This window comes from Megascapheus bottae, chromosome 12 (genome assembly GCF_031878675.1).
Source record: "Megascapheus bottae isolate mThoBot1 chromosome 12, mThoBot2.hap1, whole genome shotgun sequence".
NCBI classification, from domain to species: Eukaryota; Metazoa; Chordata; class Mammalia; order Rodentia; family Geomyidae; genus Megascapheus; species Megascapheus bottae.
The window spans coordinates 14,646,104-14,664,891 of record NC_143520.1 but is presented as its reverse complement, the minus strand read 5'-3'; the positions used below and the strand labels follow the sequence as shown (position 1 = coordinate 14,664,891).

The following is an 18,788-nucleotide window of genomic DNA, read 5'->3' as shown; positions in this document are numbered from 1 at the left end:
ATACTGTCAAGAGATGGGGATTGATAATAAGTGATTAACCCGTGACTGGAAAGCTATAGTTATAGTTAAGTGCTTAAAATTTAAATAATCTTGACAACAAATAAAAAGATACTCAGCTTTACATTCTAACTTCCCTATTAGGTACTTTTTTCAAATGTAGTTGGAGATTGAATCAGATTGAAATAACGACTCAAGGGTGTCTCAAGAGTAAAGGTGTAGATTTTAAAGCTGTGAGGTCTAACTTCATGTGGAATTTGACAGATTATTCTAATGTATGATTATTTGTTTGTCTTTTTAATTTGCCCAGTCTCTCACTTACATTCTTATCTCCTCTAACCTTCTACATGAGTTAAGTTTAAAGACCATTGGACCAGGAAAACTTTCCTTGACAAGTGTTAATTAAAATCTTCATTGTTCACAGATGTTACCATGCACATAAAAGAGAACAGGCTTCATGAATAACATTTAAAGGCTGAATTTTATACTTATCTTTTCGAAAAGAACTGAAATATGGGGTAAGGGGAGAGGAAATTGAGTTCCTCAATCTATGGTGCACTTATAATACAAGGCTTTGAATCTGAGGGAAACAAATACTAATGTCATGCTTTTAAATATAAATAACTATAAATAAGTTAAAGGATGATGAGACTCACAAACTATGTGCTTCATGTGTATCTTAAGCAGGCAAGACTATTAAGTTACTTCCACTCTTGGGCTGTTCCTAATACCAGTGAATCATTTGCAATCTGATATCATCCCTTTCTTTTGAAATTACATCCTTCATTTGTATGTGAAGGGTATTTAGGGCATGCTAACAATGATAGAGAATAACCCAATACCTGATTTACTCACCATTTTTGTATATTAAATTATGATAGCTTTAATTGACATCTTTGCTCTTTCTTTAAAAAATATTACTTAGAATCCATGCAGCATTATCCATTGTCTCTTCAACAGTAATCAAAAGCAACCTGGATAGTTCAAACATTTGAACATGATGCCAATTATTTTTCATTTTAAAAGGCTAGAGATTTACTAAGGAAAAATGTTGCCTACAAGGAGTCAGTATTTCTGTTTACCTATGGTAGTCTTAACCTTTTTACCTAAGGCAAATTTTTCTAAGTACTTAGCTACTTTGAAAGGGTATATTCACTTCCAAAAGAGAATATTGTTTATAAAAATTTTGTACATTGTTTAAACATTTTAATTTTTCTTCTTAATGAGTTAGTTTTTCAAATAGTGTTTAAAAAACACTATATGAAAGTAGTGCCATTTCTCATCTTTGACTAATCAGTCAAGTCCAAGGGCTGGAAAATTTTTTTAAGTGGCATTATGTGAACTTAAGCAGAGAAATAATTTAGAAACATGACATACTTAGGATCATTGAAATTTCTTCTAATTGAGGATGGGATTTCTTCAAGACACACTGGGTTGCTTTAAATGCATTTTATTATTAAAAAGGAAAAAAATGTGCTTAGAAGATAAAAAGCTCCTTCACATATATGTTTAACTTGGAGATTTAGAAATTGATCATTTGGGCTTTCTTTACATATCTTTTGTGAGACTAGATTTTTGATGCTAATTTTAACAGCATAATAAAATTAAGGAAGAGGAAGATATTGAAGATCTGGCAAATTCCTACAAGCAGATCATATTTTAGCTGTTACAGAATACTATTCTACAGAAATTAGTTAAGTAATATTAAACAACTTTCCTTCTACTGTCTAAAGTTAGACACCTTAAAAATAGTCATACCAGAAAAGTGTTTTACAATTGCCAAATTATTAGACTATGCAACCTCTGGTTTGTTTTTATGTATTTAAACACAGAAACATATCTAGAACTAAACAAGAATGACTCTGTATACACAAAATACCTTCCTAGGCAGTTCTACACAGTCTATGACAAGAATAAACTTGGTTGCTTTAGGAAGAGACAGATTTGAGACTGGTGAATATGTGTATTTTCTTCTTCCAAAGAATTGCTTCTCCCCCACTTAAATTCCTTTTCTGTGTATTTTGGAAGCACAGGAGACAGAGAAGCTGAGGGGAGTATCCTAAAACACCTTCCACAGGCTTGTACATTTGCTGGTAATTGTAAACGCACCTTCTCTTAAGGGTGAGGGAGTGAGAATATTTGCTTCCTATTCCTCAAGTTTTCACTTTCTGCTTTTAAAAACAGAAAGAAGATAAAATTCTCCTCATAAAGCATAAGCCCTCGAAATTGAGCCACACAGAAAAGGAAATTAGAGAGCTGAAAATCACAGAGAACTCTGGGCAAGGCAGAAAAGAAATAGAAATAAATCCAAAGCAAAGAAAGTTATATCCAAAAGGAGACAATTTGGGACGGGTGAAATAATATAGAATAATAAAAAGGAAGATTTCAGATTTTTTTAGACCTGCATGTTTGGGAAGACCAGGATAGAAAACATTAGAATTGGAAAAATTCTAATAGAATGAATAGCCATAATCAAACTAACCAAATGTAACAATGCTTTGTGTAGGGGTACATTTTCTTCCCTACGTAAACTTTGAGAAGGCATAGGTACCCAGTACAGCAGTAGAATCATCAACCAGGAATGGAAGATCCTCTCTTCCTTGGCAGATAGCCATAAGGTAGCAGTAACTTAAAGAAGAGCTTCATCAACCACACCAATGGAAATTTTAAAGACATATAAATAACATGACTGGTAAAATAGAGTAGGAGGAAACCCAAAGAACCACTGTAAAGAAAAATGAACAGATCTGTTCCTAAAATATATCCTAGGTTGATTTTGTTGTCTGGTTTTCCAGCTTTTTGGACAGATCCTGTCTATGAGTAGCCCAAGGTGGCCTCAAATTCAAGATCATCTTGCATTAGCCTACCCTGTGTTGGCAAGATTTTTTTCATATATTTTCTATTGTAATTAATAGAAGGTTTATATTATATTCACCAGATAGAAGGTGCATTACTTCACATACATTGATACTCTTTCTCATGTCTTTGTCCGCATTTCTCTCCCCCTACCCCCATCCCTCATCTTCTTTTCCTCCCTTCCTTATCCCACTTCAAATAACCAAATTCGCATGCATAAAATATATCAGATAACCAGGAGAAATACTAAACAATAAGATAATCAAGGGACAGCAAAAATGAGGAGAGATAACACAGTGCACTAAGGAAAACAATCACATGTTACATGGCTTTTGTTTCTATATCCTGGAGGTCATTTCATTTAGTGTCATTCTACATGGCCATATGTATTTAGGTTTGTTCTATTGTAACTCTCTGCTAGGAGAGCCCAAGGTTTCTACTGATTATGACAAATGAGGGAAACAATTGAGCCTATTTTCCTTTGAGTCTGGCTTACTTCACTTAATATGATTTTTTCTAAGTCTTTCCATTTCCTAACAAATGGGGCGATGTCATTCTTTCTGACAGCAGCATAGAATTCCAGTGTGTACAAATACCACATCTTGTTGATCCACTCATCAACTGAGGGGCATCTGGGTTGGTTCCATATCTTTGCTATGGTAAATAGTGCTGCAATGAACATCGTTGTGCTAGTGGATTTAGTATGTTCTTGTTTCTGGACAATTGGGTAAATGCCTAGTAGTGGAATTGCTAGGTCATAAGCGAACTGTATGCTTAGTCTTTTGTGGAACTGCCATACTGCTTTCTATAGTGGTTGAATGAGTTTGCACTCCCACCAACAGTGTAGTAGTGATCCCTCCTGGCCACATCCCCACCAGCATCTGTTGTTATTAGATTTCTTGATCCTGGCCATTCTAACTGGAGTGAGGTGGAATCTTAGAGTTGTTTTGATTTGCATTTCTTTTATGACCAGAGATGTTGAGCATTTCTTCATGTGTCTATAGGCTATTCATATTTCTTCTTCAGAGAAGACTTTCTAAGTCTTTGGCCCATCTTTTAATGGGATGGTTGTTTCTTTGGAGATTAGTTTTGGAGTTATTCACTTTTTTGAGCTGTTGATAAATTTTAGATATGAGGTCTTTGCCCATTTTATGGTTAGTGAAGATCTTCTCCTCTCTGTGGGCTTTCTTGTTAATTTTCTAGCTATGTCCTTTGCCATACAGAAGTTCTGCAGTTTAATGCAGTCCCACTTATCAGCCTTTCTCTGATTTGTTGTGATTCTTGGTCTTTATTAAGAAAGTTTCGACTTGTGCCAAGGAGACCTAGTGTGTCTCCTATTCCTTCTTGTAAAGTTTTCAGTGCATCTGCTTTTCCTCCAGGTCTTTGATCCATTTGGAGTTCATCCTGGTGCAGGGTGACAAAGAAGGATCCAACTTTAGTTTTCTACAGGAGCTTAACCAATTCTGCCAGCACAATTTGTTGAAGAGTTTTTCTTCCATTCTATTTTTTTGCTCCCTTATCAAAGATTAGGTGGCCATAGGTCTGCAGTTTAATATCTGGGTCCTCAGTTCTATTCCATTGGTCTTCAGGCCTCTTCTTGTACCAGTACCAAGCTGTTTTGGTCACTGTAGCTGTGTAATAGTGTCTCAAGTTTCATATTGAAATTCCTCCTGCGCTGTTCTTTCTGCTAAGAATTGTTTTAGCTACACAGGGTATTTTATTATTCCATATGAAATTTCAGATTGCTTCCTCTATTTCTTTAAAGAATGACATTGAGGTATTGATGGGTATTACATTGAATTTGTAGATAGCCCTTGGCAAGATTGCCATTTTCATGATGTTAATTCTTCCAATCCAGGAGCATGGGAGGTTTTTCCATTTCCTCAGTTCTTCTTTAATTTCCTTCTTCAGGGTTTTAAAGTTTTCATCAAAAAGGTTTTTTACATTCTTAGTTAAGTTAATTCCTAGGTACTTTATTTTCTTTGAGGCTATTTCAGAAGGAGTTGCTTTCCTGATTTTTGCCTCGTTCCCCTCATTGTTGGCATAGAGGAAGGCAGTTGATTTTTGAGGGTTAATTTTATATCCTCCTACCTTACCAAAGTTTTGAATCAGCTCGAGCAGCTTGGGAGTGGAGTTTATAGGGTTCTTTAAATACAGACTCCTGTCAACTGCACAGAGGGAAAGTTTCACTTCCTCTTTCCCTCTTTGGATCCCCTATATGCTTGCTTCTTGTTGGCAAGATTTCTATCTTTTATTTTATTTAATTTTTGTATGTTGTTGTTTTACCACAATTGACTCCCTGGAGTGATTAATTTGAACAGATTCAGCAGATTGTTATTGTGCTTGCTGGTGAAAAAAATTTATGGTTTATTTTCTACTGTTGAAATGCCAGTGAAACAGAACTGTAAATAACATACATCTCCACAAAAAGTTTTTTCTCCATGTGAGTAAAAAGACAAGTAGAACCATCCTTACCCATACACCATGGAGAAATTATCCAGTTGTATGTACATAATACCTCCTAACCTCTTCCTCCTTTCAGGTATCATAGTGAGAAATTAGTGATAAAGAGAAAGGGATCCTTTTTAGAGGAACAAATAATACATTTATGAGGATCTCAGTCAAATAGTATCCTTTTTATTTTCTAGTTTTGAGATTTGCAAAAATGCCATTACATTTTTTATATCCAGCTTCTTCATCTATGAATTTTTATTTACACAATAAAGCCTAGTGTAGGTGTAAATAATGCAAATAATGAAATGATGTATTATTTATTATGGTCAATATCCTATACATAATTCCTTGCCTTTTATAATATTTCATTCTGTCTTCATGTGAAATGACTTTGATATATTGAAGTATAATTTTTATTGTATAGGTAAACAAAAAGATGGAACTTTAGGGTCATTAAGAATACTACATGAATAATTTCAGTGTTTCTGAATCTGCCCAGGTCTGTTTTATGACCTAAAATGTGGTCTATTTTGGAAAATGTTCCATGAGCTGCTGAAAAAAAACTTATATTGTGTTGTTGCTGGGTGAAATAATCTGCAGAAATCTGTTAGATCTAGTTGGTCTATACAGTTGTTCAATTCTAAGTTTTCTCTGTTGAGTTTTTGCCTGGTTGACCTGTCCATAGGTGAGCGCGGTGTGTTAAAGTAACCTACAATCACTGTGTTTTGATCTATGTATGGTTTCAGTGAATGTAATGTTTGCTTGATGAAGTTCAGTGCTCCAGGATTAGGTGTATAGATATTTAGGATGTTTATGTCCTCCTGGAGCATGTAGTAACCTTCAATGTCTTTTCTCACTAATTTTAGTTTCAAGTCTATTTTATGTGATATGAGGATGGCAATTCCAGCCTGTTTATGGGAGCCTTAACTTTGTTAAACTTTATTCTAACCTCTCACTTTCAAAAAATATTTGGTTATCTCATATTGTTACAATTTTTCTGATATATTTTATATGTACTTAATTGGTTATTTAAAATTGGATAAGGAAGGGGGAAATCAAGATAAGCAGGGGGAGGGTGGGAGGGAAATGGGGACCATGTCATGAGAAAGGTATCAATGATTGTGAAGTAATGCACCTTCTATCTGGTGAATATAATGTAACTTCTATTAATCACAAAAAATTATTTTAAAAAAATAGTACATGAAGTCACATAGCAAATTTCAGCAGTAGACTTGAAACTAGGCATTGTGGATCTACAGACATGCTTCTCTCTTTCTTTCTCTCTCTCTCTCTCTCTTTCTCTCTCTCTGTGTCTCTCTCTCCCTCTGTCTCTCTCTGTCTCTGTCTCTCTGTCTGTCTCTGTCTCTGTCTCTCTCTCTGTCTGTCTCTGTCTCTCTCTCTCTGTCTCTCTCTGTGTCTCTCTCTCTGTGTCTCTCTCTCTGTGTCTCTCTCTGTGTCTCTCTCTCTCTCTCTTTCTCTCTCTCTCTCTCTCTCTCTCTCTCTCTCTCTCTCTCTCTCTCTCTCTCTCTCTCGCTTGCTAGCTCACTCTCAGTCTCTCTCTCCTCTCTTTTGTCAGTCCTGGACTTGAGCTCAGGGCCTGAGCACTGTCCTTGTTTTTTTTTTTTTTCTTTCTCTGAAAGCTAGATCCCTACCACTTGAGCAACAGCACCACTTCTGGCTATTTCTATGCATGTGGTACTGAGGACTCAACCTGGGTTTTTGTGCATGCCAGGCATGCACTCTACCACTAGGCCAAACTCTTGGCCTCAATATGAGATATTATTTGCAAAGTAAATTACCTAATACAAAGATGGGCATTAAACAGCTTTACAATCTATCCTAGGAAAACTTGAACATTTGTGGAAGATGAAATATGGAAGTCAGGGGTGTTTACATACATACCATAAGAAATAAGTATTACAATTAGAACTATAATTTTTGAGTGCTCAGCACACACTCACTGACTTTATTAATTGGAAGTGAAATATAGCCAATAAAAGATTACATGTAACATTATGTCAAGTTAGGGTCTAATCATTTTAATGTAGGCAAATAGGGTCGTTTAGAGAGATTCTATTGTGAGTGTATTGTGAGTGCCAGCAAGTTCCTCAGAACACCTAGTAGGGGCATCTACCAGAAATCTTGTTTTATCCCAAAGTCACCATATGAAATAATACCTGTTTTATTTCTAGTTTTAGAGATTAAGTCAGATCAATACTTCTAAAGACACCATATTTTTTGAGCTTCTCTTTTCAAATGGAGCGTGACTGATTACAATGAGTCCAGCTCTGAGCCCATAACTGGATGACCAACAATAGATAAGCCTCTCATTGAAGCCCTAAGAGGGCAGTGCATCAAAACTCCTCAGTGGGTGGGGAAGTGGCAGATTTAAACCTGAAGAAACAAGGATGAAGCACCATTCCTTCCCTTATGCTGTGAACAGATCGCTGAGAAACATGAGCAGCAGACCCTGTTCTGCATTGTTTTTCTGTTCACTCAGTAAACTTCTCTCATTATTCTGTTTACTTGGATCTACATCCAGACCTTCCTTGAGTATGATCTCTACTATGACCAAAGCAAGTTGTGGAAGAATTTATTTTTCAATTCAAATTCTAAACTGAAGCTCCTGAGAATGAAGAAAAGAGCAATATAGAACTGTATTAGTTTCCCTTTGATGTACTTTAGATTACACAGAAACCTATGTCTAAAAAGGATTCATGCACAGATATTTGGAAAGCAGAAAGAAAAATTCATATAAAAATGTACCTTGAAATGAAAAAAAATATGCTTAAATGAAAGTACAGAGTGTGTGGAGCTAAAGCAGCTGGTGTGCAGAAATCAGTGCAGGTACAGCCACTTTCTATTTGAATTTCTTTTCTGGTCATTAATTCTTTAGCAATAAAATGGGAATAAACCACCTACCAAATACAATTGCTGTGTGAACTTATGAAATAATGCATCTAAAGTTATTAACCCATAATAGGTACTCATTAATTGATAGGTGTAACTATTAGAATGTGATATGTCTGTTCTAAAGAGATGGTCAACAGGAAATTAATGCTCTAAAAAATTTTAACTACCTTCAGGCATTTAATGGCTCCAATTTATGTGACTATTTCAATGAAACTTAAATCATTTTATTCAATTATTGATTTTAACTGACCAATATTCTAAGCTATGCAATTAATTTAAAATATTTGATAGAACTCTGATTAAATTTTCAAATATTCCCAAACTAACAATATATTTATACTAATGCTTATCAAATTTCTGATTAAACCCTATTCATTCATAACTGCTTTACTACCAGAAGTAATTCTTATGAGGTGATAGAAGCTGCTGAAAACAGACGGCATATACATAGAAATAGAAGTTATTACAATTGGAAATAGCAATTCTGCTTCTTACACAAAAATCTAAATGAGCACTTAACCTAAGTCATACATATTCATGGATGGAATTTTTTTTATTATTTGGGGCCTTTAGAGTAACTTCATAGATGTTTATATGACTTTAGCTGATTTGAATATATGGTGTTCTTTGGGAGAGATGGAACTGAACTATGTCTTAAAAAGAATTTAGTGAGAAGTGGTTTCTAGACTATTGTTATATGTATGTGTGTGGTAATGTTTATGTTCATTTCCTATTGATGCTATTGCAAATACCATAAATATAATTTATTATATCAGCATGAATTTATTACCTTCCAAATCTGGGGGTCCAAACTTCACCATACTAAAAGCAAAGTATTATATGAGCCAGGATTCTTTCAGATTTTTAAGGGTATCATCTGTTTCCTGGGGTTTTTTTTGTCTGCTTCCAAAAATGGTATTATTTTCACATTGCCAGTAGTGTAGAATCTTCACTCTTCACTCTCCACCCTGCCTTCTGTCAACACTACTCCTTCCTCCCTCTAACCTTCTAGCTTTCCGGTTCACCTTTCTCACCCACAAGGACTTGGTGACCACACAAAACTCAGGGGATACCAAAAAAATCTCCCCAAATCCAGTGTTTTTCAGTTTTTCACATCTGCAAAATTCTTTTTAATATGAAGATACAAATTCATAAGTTCCTGGAATTAGGATATAAATATATCTGGGAAAATTAAAATCTTGTCTACCACAATAGTGAATCTTTTCTTTTTCCTTGTGTGAGAAACTGGAATTAGGAGAATACTGCTTAGGGAAGATGTGGAAAATGCAAGAAATAATCTCCATTACCATCAAGGACATGAATAAAAATACGGCGTACTGATCAGAACAATACATTTATTTTGAGGAAATTGGTGAGTGCATATGCAATCACAGAATAAAATATAATGTCATAAGGCCAGAAAATAGATCATAAGGTGGCTAGTTAAAGAAAGACTCTCTTCTTACTCTGGAAGGGTGCCAGCAGATATCTGGCATGTACTCTCACTCCCTCTATTCCCCTACTCTTCATCTCCATATTTTAAGAACTGTGAATTAATGCGGTACTGTGCTGTCAACTTGCTCTTTCATTTTTTTCTCCATCTAGTTCCTGATTTTATGATATTCAAATGAGGTTAAAAATACATAAAACCCAAATTGATTACTGTTTCACATGGCAGCAGTATGTTGAATTCTTAAAAGGTTGAATTTTCTTATTAGCTGACGGTTATGCAAATTAGAAGGATTTTAAAAAAAATTATTCCTGCTAATAGCTTCAAGCCTATGACATGTTTTTGTGTGCTATCATGTAAGTAAATCTAAACTTGATTATAAGTCATATATTTTGGTTTGATAGAATTTAGTTTATGAGCTGGTGTGGTGGCTCAAACCTGTAATCCTAGTTACTCAGGAGGCTGAGATCTGAGGGTCATGTTTCATAGCCAGCCCAGGCACTACAAAGCCATGAGACTCTTATCTCTAATTAATCTTTAGAAAATGAGAAGTAGGGCTGTGGCTCAAGGGTAGGGTGGTAGCCTTGAGCTGTAGAGCTCAGGGACAGTTCCCATGCCAATAGTTCAAGCCCCATGACCCACAAAAATTTTAGTTTATGACACTCCAAATTCTATTCTAAATCCATATTCCAAGTACTATTATTTATAAATCATCCAGAATTTAAAAAATAAAACCCAAGGTGATCATCATAAAACTGAAGGTAGTCTTGTATTTTTCTTCTTCTTGTTGTTGCTTTGTGTCAGTACTGGGACTTGAACCTAGAGCCTTTGTCCTAAGTTGCCTTTCTTGCTGTCACTCTGCCACAGGTGCCATAGCTCCAGTTCTGGAAGTTGGCCCATTTTGTCAAGTGACATAATTGGAGATGAGAATATCACAAATTTGTCTATGCAGATTGTTTTTGAATCATGGTCGTCCAACCTTAGTCTGTTCAGTAGCCAGGAATATAAGGCCATTTGGGGGATTGCATTCTTGAAATAATATCTAGGACTGCTTTGGCTTTGGAAGCTTCTATTGGGATCATGAGTACATTTTGCCTACTTTTTATCTACGCTTCCAGATTTTTTTTGTTTTTTAGCAAAATACAGACAGTGTCTTTTGTTCTCATCAGATTAAATTGATGTTGATTTATAGAAATTCCTTTAGGCAAGACATTACCTTAATTTACATTAATCAGCCACATGTTAATTTTTTAACACAGTTATCATGTATAAATAGGAGTCAGCTAGCAACAGAAAGTGCCATCCTTCATTGTTTCAATTTTTCTTTATGTGTCAACTTGGCAAGGTGACTGGTGGGATTTTTGAACAAGACTCTTGGATTGAAAGGTGGCATAAAACTGGAGCTAACCTATATACTTAGAAGCAGATTGTCTGGCTCCTCTTCCCAGCTCTGCACTTCACCAGCCACCAGACTCAGAGACGTTTCCTAATTTCTGTTCCTCTATCTGTAAAATAGAGATTCAAAGTAAAAATAGTGCCTTTCTCATAAGTGTAATTGAGAGTATAAAATGAATTAATGCCTCACACAAAGGAAGTATTTTCATATATCTGGTACTATTTTTCACTTGTTAATGAGTCTTTAAAGTTCATAGTGTTTATTTCAAGAATGTTAGGCATTTTCTGACCCAGAAACTTTCCTGATTGAAATCGAATTCTTATGTCCATTTTAAGTTAATTGTCTCTTTCCACTTTTAGTTTTTTTCTGCAAACTTTGTTCAAAATATCTTATTTTGATTTCCCATGTTTATAAAGTCTAATTGAAAATGTTCTGTGAACAACTCAAATTTCTCTAGAGATTTCCTTCAGTTTTAAAATTTTACCTCTTAACCCAACTAGTACTTTGTTTGCAGTATGCTGTCAAGTGAATAATTGAGTGTTTTCCTCCTAATAATTTCCCAGTCTTCTTTGAGATAAACCGAAATAGACCCTTGCTTTAGAAATTAGCCATTACCACGGAAAGTGTCATCTTAACCAAGACATTTTGTACTCATAATCTGATTTATTGAATTGAGATGCTCTTTACAGATATTAATAATAATAATAGAAATGATCCAGTGACAAAGCATTTTGCTGCGTGACCCCTTCTACAGTGGTAATGTTCAGAATGAATATACTTCTTACATATGCAACAAGTGAACCCTAGATTTATATAGCAAGTGATTGATTTGTTATTTCCAAATTATTGTTCTATGGAGATCTTAGGGATCGTGTGTATAACATTTTGGGTGTTTAAACAGTTGTTTTGATAGAAATTAGGATAGGAGAGTCTCTTCTTATTGCCACATAAATACATTCTGAATTCAAATTTCCTGAAAAACTAGACAGAGATGGTTCAAGAAAAAAATGGGTCATCAGCTCTTATATTTATTAATGGAGCACCTCCAAGGAAACTGAGGGTTTTCTATACAAATTCTTCTGTTAATGATCATAGAATGTGAATAGTTGAATAAAAAGGAAGCAAAATGTGCTTGTAAGTACTGCATCACTGTTCTTTCTAAAATATAAAATTCTGTACAGCAAGTAAAAGTCTTAATGAACCTCGGTAATCTGGAAGATTTTACTTGTTTTACTTAGTATGCATTTAAAGTGAAAAGCACACGTTTGAGGTTTGAAACAATGATATTGTAGTCACACAGTGTCTTGTGAGTTAAGACGATAAAAAGCATAACTTAGATGTACATGTGGTCTGTAACTTTTTATACTGCAAAAATAGTACAATGTAAATCTTTTCCCTGAGAATAACAGAACCCTTATGAAAAATTTCTAACCATGGTATCTAATAATTGTAATGATCATAAATCATACTTTTTAATGTATTATTTTCTTCCAAAATTTTTACTTATATGTTGTTTTATTTCAATTTATCATATTATATAAAGAAATAGCATTTTAATAGATTTGCAACTATGTCCCTACAAACAAATGAACTAGAGCCATTTATATTTAATATATGGTGGCTTCTAAGCACAGTGATGCCATGAATGCTGGAGATGACGGAAGATATCAACACCACTTTGGATTTTTGTCTACTTATCTGTACAGTAAATTGCCTATAAATTCCAGAGTCTGCAAACATCAAACAAAATCATATCAATATTAATATGTATGAGGCTTTCTCACATAATAATATCTTAAGGTTTTAAGTGAAACCTTTCCTTTTGGTTTGTGTTTCACAGAGTACTTTTTCCTTTCCATTTGGTTCTTTCTTATAGACTTAGTGGTCAGTTCTATTCTTCCTTATTTTTTCACAAGTAATTGTATAAGAACCAGAATCATTGTTCATTCTTTTGCCTCCTTTCTTATTTACAACCATTTTCATTTCATTGTATTCCATTCTACAAACTTAGCTATTTCTTAGTAGACTTTAAACTGGGGCATGATAAGCCTAGATACTCATGTTCCTCAGCTCTACCTAGGGAAAGGGCTGTGTTGTCCACATGAAATTTAGATCAGGCATTTTTCAAGCCACATTAAAGGCACATGAAGCCAAAATCTTTATCTCTATGAAGACACTGACAGACATTGATTAACCTAGAAGATTAGTAAAGAATAGCCTATTGTCTCCATGTCTTGTCCATCCTACCCTAATTGAATATGTAGTTACTGATGGGTTAAAAAAAATAAATTTCTTATTTTCTCGAGGCTGGGTATGGTTAGTAGAAACACACAGAAAAATCACACTTTGAAGACAATCTAGTCCCAGAGCTAAGAAAGAAAGAAAGAAAGAAAGAAAGAAAGAAAGAAAGAAAGAAAGAAAGAAAGGACAAAAAAGAGAAAGAAGCCGGGCATAGTGCTCATGCCTCTAATCCTAAATACTCAGGAGGGTGAGATCTGAGGATCCAGGTTCAAAGCCAGCCCGGGCACTAAAGTCTATAGGCTCTTATTTCCAATTAACCATTAGAAAATCAGAAGTGGCACTGTGGCTCAAGTGTAGGGTGGTAGTCTTAAGCTGAAGAACTCGTCAACAACTTCCAGGCCCAGAATACAAGCCCCACGACATTGGCAGGGGGTGGGGTGGGGTGGGGAGGGATAAAATTTCAAGTCCTCTTAACAATAAGTTGGAAAGACAATGTACCAAATGGAATCCAAATCTCTTAATGCAGACTTCAGCGGTTTCTCTAATGGTCCTGGGAATTTTCCAGTTAGCTGAAATATGAGAATGAAATGTTTGATAAATAAATACTACTTGGCAATTTTAGCAAAATTAAAGAGCCTGCATTTCTTTCTATTAATATTAATGGAGTAGTAATAATGCTTATGAGGAAACAAGTAAATAAAATATTGAGATTGTGTGTATGTGTGTGTGTGTGTGTGTGTGTGTGTGTGTGTCTATGTATGTGTTGTGCATGGTATGCACTTGAACACATTCAAGAAGGGGGTTACAACCCAGCACTTTGCATTCCCATTTAATTTCACCCTAGGCTGGTGCTGAACCACTTGAATCTTTTCACTTCCAATATTTTAATGGAAAAAAATGCATAGGTTATCCTCAATAAAACATTTCTAGTATATTTATAACAAAGTAAGAACAATATAGTTGAACAAAAATTGAATTCATTTGGACAGATAAAAAAATCATAAGAAAAAACTACACATCTGAAAGACTTTTAGTGAACTGGAGGGAGGGACTTTGTTAATGATTTGGGATGACGTGAAGTTCAAAGATGGCTAACATAAACATATGAGTGGCTTACAATCACCATGTTTATATACTGTGTTTTATCCTTTAATACTTTGTATTTTGCCATGTATTAAATGTTTTTGATATCTTGAATAAAGCATGAAAATGTTTACTTCAAGGAGTTCTCAGAGAGTGAAATGAAATGAAAATTAATTTTAGTTTTTTATCTGAACCACAGAAAGTGTCTTCAAATACTGTTGCTTAAATAAACCTTAAAGACACTAATTAGAAAAGTAAACAACTCAATAAAATAGTAAAAGCCAAGAAGGAACAGAGAAAGGAAGGAAAGGCCTAGTAGTCTATTAATTAGTGTTTGAACCTTGGGTCACCATGAGTGTGTCAAACCAACACGAAATAATAAAGTGCACAAAAGAGCTAAAAAGTTTTCATATTTTCTGTAGCACAGCTTAGAGAGTGATAGGAGGGGTGACTAAATTGTAAATACATACATAAACACTCTCCCCACCCTTCACAAGCACACACACACACACACACACACACACACACACACACACACACACTTAATTGGTTGGTCCCAGAAAGAGCTCTTGAGTTTTGAACAAAAATCATTTAAATAGCAACCCATGAATCAAAAAGATAACATGACAAAATTTGCTGGTTTAAATAAGAAAAAGTAGCTCTGAAGCTATCACTAGTACATATTAGCTAAATAACAAAGGAGAACCATATAGTCATGAAAATACTTATATTCATTGAATACAAGGAAATATCTAGGCACACTCTTATGCCTGAACCATATATTTAAAATGGGTTACACTAGTCCAGTTTAAGATTTTTCTGTTTGTACTAACTATCATAAGGAGATCATGCAATTCATTTTTTGCTCTCTTTCCAGTTCTGTAATTGCTACTACTTGCATTTTTGTCAGATAGATGGGAAAAATGCCAGACTCTCTGAAATGTGTGATGGAAAAAAGTAACTAATGATGCTATTATTTCTCTCTTATACAACATATGCCTCTAAAAATAGAAGAAAGACCACAGTCCATAATCTCATGGCACTTATAATTTTTGCTAGTGTTCTCCTCAAGAACTGAAGAGAGATGCAAAGGACAAGTTTTAGCCTTGCTAAAGATGTTGTCTAACTGTTGTCTAATTCAGTCCAGGCACTTCAGAATTCGTGTGATCTTGGGACAGATTTTGAACTGCGATCACTGAGTTCTGTCATACATAAATTTTAGGAAAAATAACACCTATCTCACAAGGTAGTTCTGTCATCAGAGTCCTCCTCAGACTTTTGGGAGGGAGATGAGTGGCGACAGAGCCCACAAATAATCCCGGCAACACAGACTCCAGAGACCAGACTGAAGGTGTAGATCTAACTTTATTTAAAAATATGGTCGCTTATATACAGCACATCATCCAATGGCAGCCACCTCATACCACCACCAGCAGCAAATAGGGCCTTCCTGTTGCCACTGTCAGCCAATGGTGTCCTGAGACACTGCACCCTTATCGGGAGTTTCTGGACTGCCCACCTCACTGGGCGTTATCAGGGGTGTACATTCCTGAAGGAACAGGATCACCAGGTGTTCCCAGGGATGTACATACCTGAAGGGACAGGGTCATGGAAGAATTTGGTTTGTTGATATTATACATCCATTTATATTATTTCTCATCATGGTAATCATACAAGTTACCCATAACAGGGAGATGTAATCATTTTACGTTGCTTTAAACATGTTCTATTAAGAGTAAGTTTACCTTTGCTCAGAAGCTTGAAGAACATGACCATGAAACATCAAAAATACTGTGAAATGTTGTAATTTGTTTTGTGAAAAAGTCTTTAGGACTATATGTATGTATATGTGAAAGATGTATAAACTGTGCATATATATACATATATATATAATTTATTCCTAACACCACTGGAACTTAAACTCAGTTCCCCTCACTTGGCTTTCTTGCTCACACTTGGTGTTATACCACTTGAGCCATGCCTCCAATCTGGCTTTTAACTGGTTCATTAGAGATGGAGTCTCCTGGAAATTTTCTGCCCAGGTTGACTTCAAGCATACATCCTTCAAATGTCAGCCTGCTGGGGAGTGGGCATTATAGGCATGAGCCACCAACTAAGAGAGATAAATATTTTACCTGTCTTTCAATTTTATATAAGTGAAGTCACTTGCTTTTCATGTTTGCCACCTATATGAGCATTTTATATTTGCTTTCAGTGACCGTTGAACCTACAAAGCTCCTAGAAGCCACTGTTGCTGGGAACAAGAGTGCATCAGATCTCCAACAGGTGGTCTCCCTGAAAGAGAGGATGGCAAAGTACCAGGCAGCTGTTTCCAGGAGTGACTGCCGCAGTTTCTCAGCTAACGTAAGCTTCCCCATGAAGTTTTAGATTTGGCATCGATTGATGTCTGTGCAAACTCCCTTTTAGACAAGATAGCTAGTAAGCAGTTTAAGAGGTGAAAACCTAGTATGGATTAAATTCAGACCACTTGAATTTAAGCTTCAGCTGCACCCTTGAAAGCTTCATGAAATTGACTGAATATTAACCCTCTGAAAACATTAGGCATTTTTAACTATTAGTTATTATCAAGGAGAAAGATATATGTGTAAGTCAGGAGGCACTGAAAAAATGTGTTATTATTGTCCTCAGAAAGGTTGGGAATTAATTTCCAATGTTAATAATATAGGTTTGCAGTCTGCCCTCCTTGGTCTCCTATATGGTTCATTTAAATTCTTTGGCAGTACAATTTCTTTTGCCTCTTTTCTGCTTTAAATCCATTAGGAGAGGCTTAATCAACATTGAAATGAGAGAGATTAGCAATGTAGGCAATCTGCTAAACCAATTATGATTATAGAAAACTGCATGATTCAGTAAGACCACCAATTTTTTAGAGTCAACCCATAATAAAGTCATATTCAACTGAATTTGTTGGATTATGTGTTCTGTGCCCTTCAGCTTAATGGAATATAAGAATGTTCTTTTATAATTATAATCTCTAAGTTAGCCATGTTCTTTCTCTCTCTTTCCCATTTTCTCTCACTCTTTGTGTGGGTGTTTGATTATGTGTTGTAGAAAGATAGCCTGAGACAGAGTAACAGGGAGAGGAGCCTAAAGGGTAGTATTTCCAAATAGCTACTCTACATTCTGCTTTACAAACTATTTAGAGACAAGACTAACTGTGCCAAATTCATTAACAGCATTGCAACTCTAGATGATATTTAAATTTTGACATAGTCATTAAAATATATTTTGGACACAACATAGATTTGGAATGAATGCACCAAAGTGACATAAGTAACTAGATCACTTCCAAAACAAATAGTAGCATTACCTCATATTACTTTTCTTAGTGAACACCCCCTGCTGGCTCATTCAGGAATTTCATTACACATCTATTTTTTTTTAATTGTAATTAGTAAAAGGGTTACATGATATTTGCCAGATAGAAGGTGCATTAATTCACATACATTGATACCCTTTCACATGTCTTGGTCCCCATTACCCTCCCCCCACACCCCCCACCCATCTTGGTTTTCCCCCCTTCCCTATCAAATTTCAAATAACCAAATACAAATAAATTCAATGTATCAGATAACAAAGTGAGATACTGTAACAATATGAGATAACCAAGGGACAGCAAAGGAGATGAGAGACAACATAGTATATTAAGGACAACAACCATTCGTTATATGGCTTTTGTTTCAATATCCTGGAGGTCCTTTCAATTAGCTTCATACTATATGGCCTTATGTATCAAGATTTTGCTCTATTGCAGATCTCTGCTAGTAGAGTCGAAGGTTTCTACTGATTATGACGAGTGAGAGAAACCATTGAGCCTAAGTTCCTTTGAGTCTGGCTTACTTCACTTAATAGGATTTTTTCTAAGTCTTTCCATTTCCTAACAAATGGGGCGATGTCATTCTTTCTGACAGCAGCATAGAATTCCAGTGTGTCCAAATACCACAACTTGTTGATCCACTCACCAACTGAGGAACATCTAGGTTGGTTCCATATCTTTGCTATGGTGAATAGTGCTGCAATGAACATTGTTGTGTTAGTGGATTTAGTATGCCCTTGTTTCTGGATGGTTGGGTAAATGCCAAGTAGTGGAATTGCTGGGTCATAGGGGAGTTCTATGTTTAGCCTTTTGGGCACTGCCACACTGCTTTCCATAGTGGTTGAATGAGTTTGCACTCCCACCAACAGTGTAGTAGGGATCCTTCCTGGCCACATCTTCTCCAGCATCTGTTATTATTCGTTTTCCTGATCCTGGCCATTCTAGCTGGAGTGAGGTGGAATCTTAGAGTTGTTTTGATTTGCATTTCTTTTATGACCAGAGATGTTGAGCATTTCTTCATGTGTCTATAGGCCATTTTTGTTTCTTCTTCAGAGAAGACT

General features: G+C 35.4%; 1 protein-coding gene across 1 annotated transcript in view; it reads left to right on the top strand.

Moving 5' to 3' along the window:
* Window positions 1–16,619: 16,619 nt before the first annotated feature.
* Window positions 16,620–18,788, top strand: part of Xirp2 (xin actin binding repeat containing 2) — a 43,626-nt gene continuing 41,457 nt past the window's right edge. The window contains exon 1 of the mRNA XM_090342709.1: window positions 16,620–16,754. Within this exon, the coding sequence (XP_090198835.1) occupies window positions 16,698–16,754 (57 nt within the window). The 5' untranslated portion in view covers window positions 16,620–16,697. The remainder of the gene's footprint in view (window positions 16,755–18,788) is intronic.